A 20,575-nucleotide genomic window follows, 5' to 3' on the forward strand; every position below is an offset into this window, starting at 1 on the left:
TGACCTCATTTTAACTTAGTTACCTTTATAAAGACCCTATTTATGAATAAGGTCACAAGCTGAGGAACTGAGGGTCAGGAATTCAACCTATCTTTTTGTTGGGAATGTAATTCAACTTAAAAAACTGTTAAGAAATTAAAGAAGATTTAAATACATAAAGAGATTTTTCTGTAAAAATGAAAACTAGAGATATTGAAATAAAATTATGAGAATGCTGAGAAAATAAAAGTCATCCTAGGATTTTATCATTAAAGTTTCCATTAGGTGTTCAAAAAACAAAACATGTTATCAATTCTTCACTGAAAGAAAGTATACTCTTAAAAAAATGTACTTCAAAAGTAAATTTATCCCAGAATGAAGCAAAAAAATGCAAGAGAAAGTGGCAAATTTCAGCAAACCCTGGATAAATAAAATGACAATAATTATAATAATTAATTTGGAGGCAGAGGTAAAATTCTGGCAGTAATATGTTAAGTGATAAGAAATAGAGTACAAATCAGATTGTTCAATTTGTGTGTAGTTTGGAAAAAAAGAGAGATGTTAATTAACATTACTTTGTTAGGTATGCCTGTTAATACATCAAAAGTAATCACTAAAAAATAGACATTAAAAAGCAGAGTGCACGAAATGGTGATAACATGTCCCTGTTTCCATAAAAGAAAAGAATTTGATGGTAAAGCTACTGGGCCAAGGCCTTTCTTTGTGGAAACATTTTTCATTATTAATTCAATTTCCTTATTTGTTATAAATTTATTCAGATTTTTATTTTTTTCTGAATCAGTTTCTATAATTTGTGGCTCTCTAGGAATTTTTCCATGTCATCAATATTTAATTTCATGGGATAGAGTTGTTCATTGCATTCCAATGTAATTCCCCAAAGCAATCTCATAATAATCCTTTTAATCTCTGTCAAATTAGTCATGATTTGCAGGGCATGACAGATTTTGGTAATGTTTTTTCTGTTAATTAGTCTAATTTTACGTTTGTCAATTTTGTTGCTCTTCTCAAAGCATTAACTTTTAGTTTCATTGATACTTTTCTATTGTGTTCTGGCCTTCTATATTTTTTTCCTACAATTTTTATTATTTTCTTCCTTCTGTTTGCTTTGGGTTTAGTTTGCTTTCTCATTTTTTAGTTTTTTAAAGTGAATACTTAAGAGTTGTGTTCAATCTTATCTCCTAATGAGGGCATTTAAAGTTATACATTTTTCCTCAAGTACTATTTGAGCTGCACGCCCTTTTCTGATAGAGTTTGTTTGCTTTCATTCAACTGAAAACATTTTCTTATTTACCTTATATCTTACTTATCCCATAGATTATTTAGAAGGATATTTTTTAATTTCCAAATTTGTACTTATTTCCCAATTTTTTTATAGTGTTGATATCCAATTCAATTTCATTGTGGTCACTGAACACAGCTTGCACTGTTCTAACTTTTTATTACACCATGACTCTTCCTCCCCTAACATATTCTCTTGAGAATATTTCATAAACTATTCTTGCTGATTTTCTGTATAGTTCAAAGCAAAGAGAAATGTTAAAGTATTCAACCTTGTTGCTGAATTTACACCTCTCCCTTAAATGTTGTCTCATGAGTTTTAGGGCTTAAGTTGTTAATTAAGTATATTCATGTCTCTAATTGTTATACCTTCTTCATTAATTTTATGATGAAAAAGGCCCCTTTTCTTATTAATAACATATTTGCCTTATAGACTATTTGTCTAATATTAGTAGACCTACTGCAGCTCATTTGGTTAATGTTTGCACAGATATCTTTTTCCATGTCTTTACCTTTATTTGACATGTTTTTACTTTCAAACTATTTGTCTTTGACTTTAAAGTGTGTCTTCTCAACGACATCCATCTAATTGGAATTTCTTTCTTTTTTAAACCATTCTGGGTTTTTTGTAAATTCTTCTTTGAAGGTCTATTATGAGATATCTAAATGATTAGAATTGCTATGCTATGATAATCAATTTACCTCTCTGTTATTATTATTATGAAATAATTTCCTTTATCCCTCTAATCCCTGACAATATTTTCTCTACTAATATTCTTGTCCAATCACATGCAATACTTATGAAATTAGGAAAAAAATGAATAAATCTTGGTAAATGCATGCTAACCAAAAGAAAAAAAAGAATACAAAAATAATAAATTGGAATAATTTCATAAGTATTGCATGTGGTAACATTAAATGGGATTTATTTTCATTAATTAAGGATAACCTAAATAAACTGTGATTGGACAAGAATTAAAATAAACAATACAAACTATAAATTAATTACTTTTGACCAACATTTATTATCACTTTCACTATCAGGATCCAAATTCACCTTAAAATATTTTCTTTTAAAATATATTTGACATTTTCATTTACATATCTTAAAAATCTATTAATACTCTTTGAGTTTCCTTCCACTGCTTTCATAGAAAATTTGGTTAAATATTCACTTATGTTTTTCTACTCCCATAAGGTTTAAATTTTTACATTTAAATTTCATTATCCAGTGTGTATTCTGGATGTCAAAAAAAAAATTTGTTAAATCTGAAATTAATTTTGGTACATACGGTGGTGATGTATTGATAAAGATCTAACAATACTCTCTTTGGAAAAAGTAAAGCCTTGGTTTATAACATTTGCCAATTTCCATATAGTAAATACTCCCATATGGTCTATATCAAGCTACCAGTACAATCTCATGAATGTGAAGGGAGCTTTGCACACAATTGGCTCTATCTCCTGGGTACTATTGGATAAAAATTATTGGCTGTGCTGAAGTTACACTGTTAGGGAACAAAATGATCCTAGTAGAAGATATAAACATAAACCGAAATATAAAAGATTCATGACACAGCAAATGCCAAAAACTCTTAGTATACCACAATGTTAATAAAAATTATGTTGGTCACATAATAAAGAACCACAATACCCACAAAATAAAGTAACAGCAGAATAAATAATGTTATTAACAATCTTCTTAAATAAAAAAGTAGAACATGCAGTGTAAGAAATTATTAATAACACTAAAAAACTGTCATTTGAAGAGATCACAGGTAGTTAGCCAAAAATTGTAGGAAGAAGTATAATAGGATAAAAGTGTTACAAGTTAATAAATAAAAATGTTGTGTTACTTTAAAAATAGATTTAATAGCTATAATGTATAAAATTTTAAACTGTGATCTCAATGAATCTCAATGAACATAACAAACTACCCCATTAAACAAAACACTGAAGACACTTGTATTTATGTAAATATCTATAACAGTATTTTACATCCTGAAACAATGTTACTTCAAAAATATTTATTCTTAGGATTTCAGTTATTTTAAAATTCTTTGTAGATACTATTGTATTGTGTTAAGTGCCTTTAAATAATATTTAGGATATTTGTATTCAAATAGCCACATACTCAAAATATACACTAAGATAACATGTCAAAAACTTACATTTTAGAATGGACATATGTAGTAAATAATTCTATTGTTCTTTCTATTTTATGTCATTATGCTGTTAACGTTCTTCAACAGTAACTTTGAATCATGAACCTTCGTTCCTGGAAATAGTGTTTTTACATCTAATAGTGTTTTACATCTAACACTGTTAGATTATTTACCTATATATGTACATATAATGCCTTTCTTTTTTAAAGAACACCTTGAATAACATGTTTTCATTACAGATTTAATTGATCTAATTTTGTTGTGACTTATTCTATTCCAAAGGTGTTACTTGAGAAAATTCTGCAAAGTATCCTATTATTAAACAGATACCAAAGTAGTTTTCTAAAAGTTACCTATATTGCTGTATCAATTTTAAAGTCAGTGACAGTCTCATAATTTTCCTATTATTAATGTCTAATAAATATGTTCTTAGAAAATGGCAGTGGAGGGAAGTAATCAGTACTCCCTCCAAATAAATATAAGACATAATTTAGCAGTACAAGATTTTATTGCCAGATTTAGAACAAGACATTTTAATGACTTTATTAATCAAAAGATGAAACTATTTCCAAAAATTAAATAAGGCATAACTAAAATAAATACAAAATAAAACAATAAATGACATTAAACTTTTCAAACTTAACTCTTTCCTCACAGATATGGTGAAATACCTAATATGCCACATTTAAAAATGAGATAATGGGATGGGTGTTTCTATCAGAGCTATAGTTCCTTTGTCTGTTTAAAATTAAAATTTCTGTACATTATTAAAAACTCAAACAGTTTTCATATCCGAATAAGAAGTTAGGTGTCAAGATATTAAATAATTTTTCCTGCAGGGATTTGAAAAATAAAAACATTGAAAATATATCCTAGATATATATGTGTGTTTATGTATATTACAGGTATTTAAAAATATATACATAAACTATGTATATAAGCCATATGCAAGCTATTATGGTCAAAATTGTTGAAAGAGATTTGATGAGGGGAAGTTGGAAATTATTTACATATTGTGATATTTACCAATTAGAGACTGTAATGGCCATGGCCTCGTGAGTACTTGTTACCTAAATACAAGTAGATAGATAATTAAAGAAAGCCATTCTCCCCCTTGCTTTATTTTTTTGGTGGCAATTTGTCACCTTCTCCAATATTTATTATTATTTAATGTTCTCCATTACAGAAGAGCTTTCAACTATGAAGAAGAAGTAGTTGTTTATACTGTATAATGAAAGTACCCATACCCACTCTATCAAGGCACATTTTTTATTCTAGCTTGCAATATATTCAGAAGAGGTAATAAATCACATTAAGATGTTACTGTGCTTTTTCTTTCAGCTTCCTACCCTCAGATCCTATTTAAAACTGAGATATCTCCTAATCCTCATCTTGACATTCAATGCTCTGCAATAAATCTTATCACAAATTTTCTGTCTTTATTCTCACAAATTTTTCATTTATTTTTCTCATCTCCATTTATTACAAACCTACTTATTTCAGGCTTAGCTAAAATGCTTATCACAATTTGTACTATTTCACAGCTTTAAATTACAACAGCACTCCACATACTTATAATTTTAATTTTTATTACCTACTTCCTACAGCATGGTAAAATTATACAGAGATTCTGTTTGTTATGTTCATGTAGTGAGATATAAATTATGTTTTATTATGCCTGTATCTTTTCCTTTCACATTTTAAAAGAGATCAAGACTTGTGTGTGTCTGTGAATTAGGGAGATTTATGTTTCAAGATTAAAAAGCAAAGTGACAATTTACTTTCCAAACTCTAGGTTCATTAAGGAGATCATGTAGGCTAGAGGGGAGAGTGAGAAGAATAAGATTATTCTAATGGTATACAGAGGGGCCAAAAAGATGAGCCAGGTACTGCTCAAGGTCAAGATTCCTGAAAATTAGCAAGGGGACAAGGATTGAAGAGTCCTGTGAATAACAGAGAATCAGGGTCTAGAACAGCAGTTCTCAACCGCTGGGTCCTGACCTACAGGAATTGTATTAAAAGGCTACGGCATTACAAAGGTTGAGAATCAGGGCTCTAGAACCTTTCTGTAATCCACCATATTTTAGGATCCTAGGATAGTAGCTCCATGATGCAGCTAGGAAGGTTGGACATAAAATACCAAACGAGCCAGCATTACTAAAAATTCCAATACCTAGACCTGGTATCAAGTAACTAGTGGACTTGGGAAATGCCAGTGAGGACAATCAAGATTAGAAATTATTGGACTTTCCTAAATGTTGCCCTTTTTTAGGGTTCCTAGAACCTCTGTTGAGAGGTGGGAGTAAATAAGGAGGAGAAATAATGGGCCAGCCACAATGTCTCAAGCCTGGCGTACTGGGAGGCTCAGATGGGTGGATCACCTTAGCTCAGGAATTTGAGACCAGCCTGAGCAAGAGGGAGACCCATCTCTACTAAAAAACACACAGTTTTTTAAGCCCAAGAGTTTGTAGTTGCTGTAAGTTATAATGTCACGACACTCTACCCAGGGCAATAGAGTGAGACTCTGGCTTTAAAAAAAAAAAAAAGGAGAAATAATGACTGATATTTGTTCATCTATAAACAAAGGCACTCCAGAGGCACATAAAATATGATTTTTGAAAAAATATATTTCAGATACAAGTTTGTGATTAAGAGTTTTACTTGCTACTTAGGCATAGTGCATTTTTGAAGCTATTATAATATCAAGCACCAAGAATATAACAAGTACTTAAATATTTGTAGATGTAATTAAAATAATGTGGTATTTCAAAAGAAAGGAGGAGGGTAGCACCTATGGCTCAGTGAGTAGGGCACCAGCCCCATATACCGAGGGTGGTGGGTTCAAACCCAGCCCCAGCCAAACTGCAACAAAAAATACCCAGGCGTTGTGGTGGACACCTGTAGTCCCAGCTACTTGGGAGTCTGAGGCAGGAGAATCACCTAAGCCCAGGAGTTGGAGGTTGCTGTGAGCTGTGACTCCAAAGTACTCTACCAAGGGCAATAAAGTGAGACTCTGTCTCTAAAAAAAAAAAAAAAAAAGAAAGGAGGAAAAAAGAACACACTGAAAACAATACTATGTAATATATTAAGCCAAATGCTTAAGAAATTACATTAAATGTAAATGCATGAACTACCAGGTAAGCCTTGTCAGAGTGGATTTAAAAGACAAACTTTATATTGCTTTCAAAAAAGGACATAAACATAAGGACACAGAGAGGTGGAAAATAAAAGGATTAAGAAAGATAGAAAACATTAGCCAAAATCAATATAATATCATACCAAATAAATCTTAAAGCAAAACGCATTTCTAGATTTAAGAGGGGCATTATGTAGTAATACAATTATTAGTCAACTAGCAAAAAATACAACAATTCAAGATACATATGTACCCAATAAACATAACTTAAAAATATATAAGGCAAACACGAAATAAAACTAAAGGTGACATGAAAAGTCCACAATCATAGAGGAAGAATTTAATATTAATAATGGATGGAATGACCAGACAAAAAGTCAGCACAAACAGATCTCAACAACAAAATAAATAAACTTGATCTCCCTCACATATGTATAAAAGAATAGGCATATTACTGTGATAAAATATTCTTTACAAGAACATCACCACAATTGATTACATGCAGTACCCTAAGTAAACAACCAATGTAAAGGCTCTAAATTATTCAAAGTATACTCTTGATCTCAGAGGAGAGGAACGATACTAGACTTCAATATAAAAAAAAAATCAAATCCAGAAAATTGAGTTTGGAAATTTACTAGTGCAATCCTAAACAATACACAGGTTAATGAAAGTACCACATTAAAAAATTATCTAAGTGCCTTTCTGTAAGAGAGAAGAGAAAAATAAATAATACTAAAAATAGTATAGAAAGTAATAAAAATAAGAAGAAAATTTAATGGAAAATAAAAGAAGCATACAACCAGAAAGTCAATAAAACAAAAAGTTGGTTTTTGGAAAAGACTAGTGAAATGGATAGATAATTAGCAAATCAGAACATGAAATGAGAAAAAACAAATTACCAATAAGGGAGAAAAGGGTATCACTAGATGTCCCTAGGCTTAAACAAATAATAAAATGTTCTTATCAACATTTTTTGCAAATAAAAATAAAGTATTATGAGAAATGTTCAAATTCATGAAAAATCCACTTTAACAAAGTTGACAAAGATAAAATTCTGAATAGTTTTATGTGTAGCAGAGAAATTAAAATTGAATATAAAAGCTACACACAAAAAACTTCTAGTGACTTTAATAGAGAATACTTCTAAACATTTAAAGAAGAAACAATGCCAATAATGTACAAATTCTTTCAAACAATAGAAAAATGAGGGAATATCTGGCAAACATTTTTCCAAGGCTAGTGTGACAAATGATACCAAAATCTGATAAAGATATTATAAGAAAGAAAAAGAGAAGACATCAAATAGAAAAAGAAGGAACATTTCCTAACTCTTTTAATTAAGCCCGTGTAACACTGATAACAAAAGTTAACAAGGATGTTACCCCCTTAGAAGGAAAATAAAAAATGACCTTTCTCTCTCTCACGCAAGAGTAGATTCAAAAATTCTACAGATAAAAACATTTTGAATCCAGAAATAATGATAATGTACCATGAGCTAACTGAGCTATTCCAATAATGCAACATTATTCTAACATTTGAAAATCATGCAATTTACCACATCAACAGAGTAAAAGAGAAATGTCATTATGATTATATTAATTTTAAAAACTGATTAAAAACTCAAAATCCCTTCAAAATAAAAAATCTCATCAAACTAAGTATAAAATAGACTTCTTGAACCTATCACAGTAGAGAAAAATCTTATAGCAAGTATCAAATATAATGGAAAAATATTTAAATCCTTTCCCAAGGAATGGGAGTGAAAACATGGATGCCAACATCTACCCAGCAAAATCCCTTATACGTAGCATTTAATTATAGGACCTAACCAAAGAAATAAGAAAAAGAAAGAATTAAGGTGTAACAATTTGAGAGGAAAATTGTCATTGTTCACAGATGAGATAATATTATATATCAAAATTCAAATAGTTATTAGGATTTATTTAATAAAAAAATAATAAAATTTTATTTCTGTATACCAGAATCAATTTAAATAAAATTCCTATATTCCTTAAATTAAATAGATGTAATAAAGATATAAGATCTCTATATTTAAACTTATTAAAATATCTACTACCTAGCCACATCCCAGATTATGGAGTGGAATTCTCCCCACTCCCTGGATTTCAGTTCTCCTGAAATTGATCAATGTAATTGGAATAAAAATCCAAAAAGGATATGTATGGAATATGATAATTAGATATTCAATGTATTTGTAAGTACAAAATGTTAATAACAAAAATAGGCCAGGTGGGGGCAGGTCATGTTTGTAATCTTAGCACTCTGGAGGGATAAGGCGGGAAGATTGCTGGAGCTCAGGAGTTTGAAGTTGCAAGAACCATTATAATAAAGCCACTGCACTCTACCTGGGGTGACAGAGTGAGACTCTGACTATAAAAAATGATAATAACAATCCTGAATAAGAACTAAGTGGGTGTAAGACACTAACAGAAATCATAATATATTATATAGCTGCAGCAATTTAGATAATCTGATACTGGCACAATAGAGAAATAAGAGTTCACTGAATGGAATAAAATTCAGAAAGTTCAACACAGGTTCAATAAATGTGTTGGATCAAGTGAACATGTATAGCAGTAAGAATGTATTTTGGTCCCGACTTCATTCCATATACAAAATCAATCCCAAATAAATAGTAGATTTAATAGAAGAGAAAAAAAATATTCCAAATAAAACATAGGAGCACATATATAACAATGACCTTAGAAAAAAAGATTTTTGAACAGATCATACTAAGACACCATTAACTCTAAAGAAAAAAATTGAAAACTAAAATATCTCAATTTTAAAAACTTACATTGACCAAAAGATCCTATTAAAGAGTGAAAAGACAGGCCAAAGGGTAGAATAAATTTGCATAAAGATACTCAAAGAATGCAAGTCATAAATTGATAAAAAAAAAAAAACACAAACACCAAAATACAGATAAACTGAAAGCAAAAAGGGCAATAAATCTGACTGTGCACTTCATTAAAGAAGTGGCCAATTATATAAATGGTCAATTAACCTACGAAAATGTTACTAGGGAAACACAAATTAAAGCCACAATGAGATAACACTGAAACCACACCTGATGGATTACAATGAAAAGCACTAAAAAGACAATCTATAAACTGAATATAGAGTAACTCAAATGCTCATTCAATACTGTTTAAAGTATAAATTGGCATAAATTGGGAAATTGTTTATGAATATCCACTGCAACAAATATATGCATGGACTATTACCTATTGGTTCCACTACTAGGTGTATGACCAGCAAAAACTAAAACATATAATTATCAAAAGGTATGCACAAATTGCTTTTATATTAATAGAAAGGAATACTATATAGCAATGAAAATAAATTAACTGCAATTATACATAACAATATTGATGAATCTCACAAACATATGGTGAAGGAAAAATACCAGGTATAAAAGAGTAAAATATTGTGGAATTCCACTTGTGATAAAAAGTTTAAAAATAAGCAAAACTACTGTGTGAGGTTTACGGTCAGGATAGTTGTTACAAGTTGTTACATAGGCAAAGAGAAAGATTATTCTAAGTCTGAAAGCAGGAAGCCAGTGGGATGCTGCTAGTGGTGTTATGTTTCTTGAATTGGGCACTAGTTATGTGGTGGGATTTCTTTATGAAAATTCAACCATGTATACATATCAGATATTTATGATTTATACCAGTTTCTACGTGCATACTCTATTAAAAAGTTTACTTTAAAAGGTTGTGTTTGCTTGTGAGGATAGTCATGTAGTTAATGCTTCTCCTGGTAATAAATAATAAACTCTACACAAAATATTTTAATTAAAAAATTTGTCTAAAGGGGCGGTGCCTGTGGCTCAAAAGCGTAGGGCTCTGGCCCCATATGCTGGAGGTGGCAGGATCAAACCCAGCCCTGGCCAAAAAAGAAAAAATAATAATTTGTCTAAAGACACCAGAGAACAGGCTGGACATGGTAGCTCACACTTGTAATCTTAGCACTCTGGGAGACCAACATGGGTAGACTGCTTGAGCTCAGGAGTTTGAGACCTGCCTGGGCAAGTGTGAGACCCCATCTTTACTGAGATTAGAAAAATTAGCCAGGTGTTGTGGTGGGCAGCTGTAGTCCCAGCTCCTTTGGAGGCTGAGGCAAAAGGATCACTTGAAGTAAAGAGATTGAGGTGGCTGTGAGCTATGATGACTCCACAACATTCCAGGATAACAGAGTGAGACGCTGTCTCAAAAAACAAAAACAAAAAAACAAACAACCCCCCCCAAAAGAAAACAAGACACCAGAAAATAAACAAATGCAGGCAGAAATCAGGTACACGCCCTTTCCTTTGAAATAAGACAAGCACATATGTAATCAGTTTTTTCCTTTTTTTTTTTTCCTGAGGGTATTCTTTATTTAGTTCAAGGTAGAGAAGTTATATATGTAAGTTATATATATCCTCAGTCTTAACAAGGTTAAGGATCAGAATTGTCAGAATTGAGGGGGAATACAGAAAAGTAGGGAGCTAAAGAAAGCTCCCAAATTCTGGAGACCCAAAATTTGTGCACAAAAGAAACCTCTCAGGTCCTGACCTGATTTATAAACCACAAAGAAAAAATAAGAAGAAAGAGCAGAAAGTGACAACTAAAAGGTAAAAGAGCTGCAAAGAGATTTTAGGGAATTTCTGGTGCAGAGAAGGCAGAGTTTGGAATTTAAGTCTCAATATATTATAGGTGTTTAGAAAACATCTTGGACCTCCCCCAGAAGGGCCACAACTTAGAAATAAGAACCAGAAACTAAACTGAGGTCTATGCCACAGAACAATGAAAAGAACCCAAATATTAATAGAATTGCCCTAACACATTTTCTATAGGATTTGGGTGAGCCTTCAGTAATTTTTCTGTGTGCAAAAATAAAATAAAACATTATTCAAATCCAGAGTCTTGTATTAAGCACAATGTCCAATATTTAACAAAAAAAATAGTAGATATATGAAAAATACAGTGTGATCCATAACCAAGGGGAAAAACAGAAATGTAAGTAAACCCACAGAAGACTAAGATTTTGGAATTACCAGACAAGAATTTTTTTAAAAGTATCATAAATACATTAAATAAGTTATAGGATTACGTATATATACATACACACATATATCTTTGTATAAATATCGGTACTAATATACTATATACATACACACACAGACAAGCACATATAATAAAAAAAGAAATTTCAGGAAGGATATAAAAACTTGTAAGAAAACAAAAAGTGAATTCTAAAATTAAAAATAAATTCTCTTTAATAAGATAATTTGTACTATGGTTTTCCTAGAAGAATGGACACTGTAGAAGAAAATATCAGTAAACTTAAAAACAGGTGAATAAAAATAATCAAAACTGATGAAGAGAGAAAAAAGAGATTAAAAAACAAAGAAACTCAATAACATGCACAACAATGTCAAGAGGTTGTTATACATTCCTGCAGTCCAAGAAAGAGAAAAGAGTGTAAGATTGAAAAATGGAAGAGTGTTAAAGCAATAACTGAGAAAATGACATGAAGGCTGTGTTGACCAGTTTGATGGAAGTATTTCGGATTGCATGTGAAAACCCCACACTGTACCCCAGAAGTGCATTAATGTACATAGTTACCATTCAATAAAAAAAAAAAAGAAAAATGGAAGAGTGGTCCCAAATTTCACCTAATAAGTGAAATCCTGAAAAACCTTAATTATGAAATTGTGTCTCTTTAGAGCATCATTTTAGATTTGTCACAATGATTTGTTCCCATTCACTTTTCTTTGAAAACTTGTGGTCATGCAGCTGAATGAAAATATAGTAGATATGATGCTTTCTATTTTAAAAAGCGAAAGAGGTGATAATATTAAGTTTTACTGAATAAAGATTAAAATTTGAGAAATGAAAGAAATAAAACTAGTTGTTATGAGACAAAGGAAAGAATGAAAAGTCAAATTAAAATTGTGAATAGACATTCTGTGATAATCATGGTAAGTTTTATCAATTGTGATAATAATGTTAAGTTTTCAAGTAATAAATTTGTAAGTAACTTCTGTCATATTAAAAAGGGATATTTCCTTTTAGATACTATAATTTTTACTGGAGAACAATAAGAAATACATAACAATAAAAACCTATATATCAAAACACACTTTTATGTATTTAGAAGGTATAAATATATAATCAATAAGCTCATGGTCTTAGAGTGATATTCATTCATAGAGGTTGTACTAACAAAACATCTTAGTATTTAGATATAGGAAACAAATTGAGGCCTATTATGTATGCTTTTGATGACAACTGTTCTAGCATATGTTCCATCAAATGTTAATGATCATGATCTATGACAATATGAGACATAAATAAATGCCATATTTACCATCTTCATAGAGAAAAATTCTTAGGAGGTTCTTGCTATCAATGAAGTTTTAAAATTACTAGTTTATTTATTCATATCTTTATTTGTACCTGCCATTTATGAGAAATATATCCTTGGCCAGTGGTAATGTTTTTAACTTTTTGTCTATTCCTAAATGTCATTTATCAGTTTTTGTTTTTTCCTTTATGTATACAAACAGGTTTTTACTTATTTTCATTCCTACTCTTTGTTAATAACGTATTAGGTTAGATGACAGTGACGAGTGACATGGTATAGCATGGAGCCATCTTATTACCATGTACATACTAACACTATTAATGACTAAGAAATAGAATTATCATTTTGGGGATGGAAAAAGGTTGATTATATTAAATTATGTGCATGAAAATCCGTGACACATACAGTTAACTAGAAAGTACTCTAATCTCATTGTTCTTCACATCCACTATTTCTAATTTGTGAGGCGGAAAAATGAAAACTATTGTTCGATTTCAGAGTTTCTGGTATTAAGAGTCCTCAAAACTGCTAGTTATTGAAATAAAAAGTGAAGTCCTTAAAGAAAAGGTGAATTCTATAAGGGTGATGTTGGCTAGTGTTAGTAGCCTATAAATTTAAACTATAAGAGTTAGTACATACTGAATTATTTAATATAATTATCACAGGGTAACCCACCATTCTATACTGTAATTTAGAGAGAATATACTGAATATATTATAATGGTGAGAAAGAATAAAATTAGTTCACAGAAAATTCACTGTAATGTTTTAATTATTACAACAAAGGATGTTGTAATGCCTTTTGTAAATAGAGAAGTTTGAGTGTTTGCTGTGCAGGAAGGCTGAAAAAAATAAATGCTATATAATTAGCATTCAGTTAATACCACCTCATGTACAAGACTGTATTTAAAGGAAATAAAATTCCAGTTATTAGAGAGATTATTTCAAAAAGAAGTGAAGATAATTCTGTAGGCTTAACTATTGCTAACTAAACATCCCATAGGAACAATCCTTGGCTCCACTTCACTACTCATCTAACAACCTTCCAATATATAATTTAGCCCATTATCAGCAGGAATGTTATATATATACCATATAGACAATGAGTATTTGTCTTGCTGCCAGACACACTTCTCAAGATTAATAAATGACATAGCATTTGTACTTATAAATTTACATTTCTAAATTTGGTTAGCATCAATCAGTCCTCCAGTACTTAACAAAAATGTTGCTAAACCTGTAACATGCTGACTCCATAGATAGAACTACCCCCATGAACACTATGCAAACAGCAAGCATCCACCTTACCTTTCAATAATAGATTCTTTAGGGAAAAAAAAAAAAAAAGATCTGAGTTGTAAGGGCAAAGAGACAACAATGTCACTTTTCAAACTGGAAAACATCTCTGTGTTTATCTTAAGGTTCTTTGGATTGATTTCATTCTATTTTACAATTCAAACTATGTATAATCTAGGGTAAAATGCAAATGCTGATAATAAGAACAACAACAATAATGAAATCAGTTTAGGCCAGGCATAGTGACTCACACCTGTAATCCTAGAACTCTGGGAGGCCAAGGTGGGCTCACAGGTTCAGACCAACCTCAGCCAGAGTGAGATCTCGTCTCTAAAAATAGCTGAGTGTTGTGGCAGGTGCCTGTAGTCCCAGCCTCTCAGGAGGCTGAGGCAAAAGGATAGCTTGAGCCCAAGAGTTTGAGATTGCTGTGAGCTATGATACCATAGCACTCTACTGAGGGTGACAAAGTGAGATTCTGTCTCAGAAAAAACATAAAATAAAATCAATTTGTGTTCTTGAAATTAATTCTTATAACCACCTATCATGTAAGTATTAAAATTTCCACTTTATAAATGAAGAGGAAAATGAGGCTTAGAAAGATGATCTGCCTTAAGTCATACAGCTCTAAAATGAAAGAATCATAACTTAGGCTGGTCTGAGATTGCAGTTTATGGTCCATCACTAGATGCTGTACTCTTTATCTACATATTCATAAAATATGTTAAAGAAGTGGATATCTATAACTATATGACCAAACTCTACTATACTAGCTAGGTATCACATGCCCATATTCAGGATTCTATTTGGGGTCATATCATCCAAAATACAACCATAAAAAACTTTAACATTGTGATGAGTGTGCTGGGTATAACCTTAATTAGGTTATTAAACATTTCAAAAGTTTTCATAGAAGCTATGGAAAGACTAACAGATACCTATTGATACCATAATGGTATATTCAAATTCTGTGTTAGATACATCACTCAAGATCAGGAAAATGTGATTTAAAAAATGACTAATTTTAATGAAAACTTACTTTGCAACCTCCGTGTTGGGCTCTCTCCATGAAGCTGTCTTCGTGGCATATATGGAGAAGGGTGGGGAAGTGGCAATGAAGAGACATCATGGGTCTGGAGTTTGTACCAGTGTGGTTCATCATCTAATAATGCTGTTTCTAATTCAATTAAAATCTACAAGCCCAAGAAACAAAGGACTATTATATCAATAATAAAGAAAGTCTGGTAAATGGTCTTAGTAACTTTTGTAGTAATAATTAAAACAGCAATGCTATTAGATCAAAATAAGATCATTTAGATGTTGCAAAATTGTTGATATGTTTTCATAATAAGTAAATAAAAGATAAATTTTATAACTTCTTGGTGATTTAGTAGTTTCAAATATCTAAGACATTTATTTTATTGACTCTTGATATCTATTAAAAGGCTATTAAATTTATCATTACAGAAATGCTTTTTATTAAAAATGACTATAATGATACCTATATTTGTTTATCATTTTATGATTTATAAATCATAAAGCATATAAACCACTTTTATTTATAGTCACAAATTTGACCTGCACATGCAATAATTTGGATGGAACGAGAGACCATTATCCTGAGTGAAACATCTAAAGAATACAAAAACAAACACCAAATGTACTTGCTTTTAAATTGAAATTAACCAGTGAGAACACATGTGCACAGAGGGAAGAAAAACTGAGTGGAAATAAAGCAGAGGGGCAGGGGAAGATGGGGAGGGGCCTGCATTGTACATACTTAACAGGTACGATGGACACTATTTGGGTGCTAGGCACACTTACAGCAGTGACTCAAACACTACAAAAGTGATCCATACAACAAAAAACATTAACATGTTAAAATTTTAAAAATTTGAAAGAACCTTTAAATGAGGAGATAAAAAGCAAAGTTGAAGTGCTTACTATGTAGTTAAAACCATGTCATATGTTATTTCTCATAATTACCAGAAAAAAACTACTAGTTTTGTCTTATTGTTTAATGTTTATAAATAAGGATACCAAGGCTAAAAAAGATTAAAAGAACTTGCCTAAGGTCACACAAGCTTATAAGTGAGAGAGAGAGCTGTAATATGGTTCCCATTTTCCACAGGATAAATCCAAATTTCTTAATATACACATACTGACAGATGTTGGTTTAACCCTGAAATCTCATTTATTATCACTTTCCCTTGCAATTTCAATGTAGTTGTCCAATACTGCTTCCCCAAGGTGTTTTGTTATTCCCTCTACAGAAATCTCATTTCTCTTGACTTTGCTAAATTCCTTTTTCTTTGTGGAGAATTCTCTTAACCACTTCCCCTCCTCTGCACAGCAATTATATATTCCAATTGCATTTTCTCCTTGATAGTAGTTGGTATGGCATATTATAATATAATTTCTATTGTCATGCCTATAACACCAATGGATTTTAAGTTCCTTGAAGTAAATAATATGTTTTATTTACCATGGTAGCCTCAGTTCCTAGCACAGTGCCTGGTACATTATAGGGTTTACAAAATAATCCATGATTAAATGTGTGAACTACTCACTAGTAGTTCAGTTGGTTCAGTAGACTAACAAGATATATACAATCCTATGAACAAAACAATTTGTGAAATAGAACACAACCTTTCAACACTGAAGTTTCTATAATAAAAATAACCATGTAAAAATTTTCACATAGTATTTAGAACCATTGTTTTCAATTTATTGTGGTATCAATAAATTTTGTCTTTATGGGATAGCTAAATTCATTCTGTTAAGAATATTATGTCTACCTTTTCAGATATTCTAAATGTAAAATTGCATTGATAGTCATATAAACAAAAAGTATTCAGGATGATATGAACAGTGTAAATTTTAAAAAGATTCTAGATACCTCTCCTAAGAATTCACTTTCTTCCTCCCGAACTCGCGCTTGATCCCAAAGGGTAATCTCTAGCATTCGCTCCCGAAATTCTCTTCGGTGGACTGGAGAATAAATGAATGTTTGGTTCCACTTGGGTTCCAATGTTTTCTTTACTGTTTTAGTTCTTCTCTTGTTTTTATCACTATGAAAAAATAATATATGAACTTAGAGAAAACTTTAAGTTTTTTCCTAAAATTAATTAACTTAAAATTTCTTAGAAAACAAGTGAAGTTTTAGCACAAATATATCAAATATATTGCAAATATTATAATCTTTACAATTTTAATTAAAATTTTTAAAGTATATAATTATATTATACTTTTTTTCCCCGTAAGAAACAGTATCTCACTCTGGTTTCCAGACTAAAGTACAATAACACCATCAGAGGTCATTGCAGCCTCAAACTGATGGCCTCAAGTAATCTTCCCAAAGTGCAAAGATAACAGGTGTACACCAACATAACTTACCACTTATATTGTACTCTATAACTATTACTTAATTATACTAATATTTCAATAAATCTTAAATGTTTTACAATGATATATTTTTAAAGATTTAATCTTTCTAAAACTTGAAATAAAACAAAGCTTGAGATTTCTAACTTCAAAAGTGTTTTAACACACTGCCATTTTGAAAACCTTCAAAATGATGTGTAATGTAACTTTATATATATATATATATATATACACACACACACACACACACCATTCACTTAAAACTACAGAGGTCTTATTGTACAAAACAATGAGTACATTATGATGTGCACAACTTCATATCCACATAGTTTAGCTAATGAACACAATTTACATATTATGAAGTTACCTTCTTAGATATAAAAAACACATATTTGCTTATTTGACGTATATCAGGTCTTTAAAAACATTGTAAAATTATTTTTATGTGAAGTAAAAATGAAGCCACTGGAAATGCCAGATGGCCTTTTTGACAGATGGGACTTCTAGCTCAAAGGTTTTCATAATTTTTTTGATTGCTATCTCTATCAACTGAATGTTTTAGATTATGCATTTCATTGCCTGTACATATATTTATAAATTATATACTATACATTGTACATTGACAAATACACTGAAATAAAATTTAATATAATGGGATAAAATTTTTTAAAAATTCAAAATTATTTCCCTGAATTCTAATGTATTGTCCTAGATAGCTCCTAGGGTACATCCATCCTGTATGTATATCACTACTGTAGCTTATTAGAGAAAATCATTGGCTAAATAAGAATAAAGAAAATCATCTAGGAAGTAAATTTTAAGCTATCTAGGAAAGACTATTTAAAATGAAATGCAGACAGACAACAATGGCTCACACCTATAATCTCAGTACTTTGGGAGGCTGAATGAGGATTGCATGAGGCCAGGAATTCAAGGCCAGCTTGAGCAATATAACAGGACTGTCTCTACAAAAAAAATTTAAAATTAGCTGGGTGTGGTGGTGTACACCTGCAGTCCCAGCACTTTGAGAGGCTGAGGTGAGAGGATCACTCCAACCCAGACGTTTGAGGCTGTAATGAGCTATGATGAGGTCGTTGCACTTTTGCCCAGAGAACAGAGTGAGACCCTGTCTCAAAAAAAAAAAAAAAAAAAGAGATGAAAAGCAGACAATGAAGTCCAATTAAAATAACATAACCTGCTATAAAATCTCTCAGCGCAATACAATTCCAAAAGTATTGGTCGACAGGGAGAAAAGAAAACAAAGCAGGCCTGGGGTGTCTCTGAAATGGAGAAGCTATGTGACTTCTCACTAGAAATGTTAATGTTTTATATAGATTTGACTTGAGTAACCAAGAGACACTGCGTGTTTCCAGACCATACATATTTAATGAGGCAGAAGGCTGCCTTTAAATACACTGAGAATGAATTTTGCTAATACATGGAGAAAAGATAACAGGCAATGTATCTTTATTAATTTTGAAAGTATTGGTAGGGAAATAACTTTGCAAACCCATGGAGAATTTATAAATGGAAAAGAAATGATACTATATACATATAAGGATAACTCACTGAACAACACACAGAATATGTAACATGAACTCTGATTTATGATCCTTCTTTTTCCCTCCCTCCTTTTAAAATTTTAACAAATATTTATTTAGCATCTTCTTATATTCTATCAATGAAAAATGAATTCTGAGAACCTGTCTAGAGATAAAAGTTCCTTCCATAAAGGCCAGGAAGAAAGCATATAATGGGAACTTTGGTATCTAATTCAAAAATAGTTTTAATCTAAATTTGAAAGGAAAATGAAAAATAAACCATGAATTTCTTCTTAAGGACTAAAAAAAAGTTCAAACAAAAAAATGACAATTTTAGAAGTGATTGAATAGGAAGGGGATCAGATAATCTCTGACTTTCCTTGAAAACCCAACATTATGATTACAATTTAATAAGGCAATTAAGCCTGCATCAAAGCATAAATTCATAAACAAATAGTCTTATCTTCAGCAAAATAAAAAGTGAGTTCTGTTTTTTCTGTAAATCTAACCAAAGCCTTCAGAATCAGAGCATACTGTACAAGTCAAACACTGAAAAGTTGCCAACAGTTTTTAAAAACTAAGATCAATAAGCATGCTATAGAGCCATTTGTAAGATAATGGTTTAATAATAACAAATAGTGATCTCTAAAAGTATTGTTAAATTGTTTAGAATGCAGTTAACTTATTTTTGTAAATAAAATCCAACCTCAATCTTTTTCTATTTATTTTCATGTTACTGGCACTTTTTGGTTTCCTTTTTATTTCACTAAGTAAGAACATGCAAAGACTTGATGTTTTTATTCAAAATTAAACAGTATATATTTTAACTAGTAACCAACTTTACTTCAAAATATAAAAGAGAACATACAGCATGCCCAATAACTTTTTAAAGTACACAGCCCATTATCTAGAAAATAATTTTTGACTGTCTTAACTGACATTCTAGACTAGATCCCTTCTATGTACTTTCATTTGCCTCTTCAGAAAGTCTTATTGATACAAAGGCATCAATTGTTTTCTGTTTACTTGTTCAAGTATTTCCTCCAGAAAAATTAAGAAAAATGAAATAATTCATAACAAAAGCACAAATAGTCCTTTATGTGTTAAAAATGTGTCAACAGCAAAAAAAGAAATTATTACTATGATAATGTAACTTTCTGAGTTAAGCAAAGAATTCTTTTCACTATTATAAACGAGAATCATAGTGTAATCTAATCAACAAAGAAAGCCATAAAATTTACCTACTCTTCTAATTCCTGATAACTGAAATGAAACTTAGTTGAAAAATAATCTAAGGCTCGGCGCCTGTGGCTCAAGCGGCTAAGGCGCCAGCCACATACACCTAAGGTGGCGGGTTCAAATCCCCAGCCTGGGCATCATATACAGACCTTGTCTCTACAA

At 30.9% G+C, this 20,575-nt stretch overlaps 1 protein-coding gene across 33 annotated transcripts in view; it reads right to left on the reverse strand.

The window, feature by feature from the left end:
• The window catches only part of RIMS2 (regulating synaptic membrane exocytosis 2), a 597,279-nt gene that overhangs the window by 236,522 nt on the left and 340,182 nt on the right, over nucleotides 1–20,575 (reverse strand). For all 33 annotated transcript variants that reach the window (XM_023517386.1, XM_023517366.1, XM_023517393.1 and 30 more), the window contains 2 exons: nucleotides 17,149–17,320; nucleotides 15,289–15,442 (listed from right to left, as the gene is read on the reverse strand). In XM_023517386.1, the coding sequence (XP_023373154.1) occupies nucleotides 15,289–15,442; nucleotides 17,149–17,320 (326 nt within the window). The remainder of the gene's footprint in view (nucleotides 1–15,288; nucleotides 15,443–17,148; nucleotides 17,321–20,575) is intronic.

The sequence above is a fragment of the Otolemur garnettii genome, unplaced genomic scaffold (assembly GCF_000181295.1).
Source record: "Otolemur garnettii isolate 467f Iridium unplaced genomic scaffold, OtoGar3 scaffold00004, whole genome shotgun sequence".
NCBI lineage: Eukaryota > Metazoa > Chordata > Mammalia > Primates > Galagidae > Otolemur > Otolemur garnettii.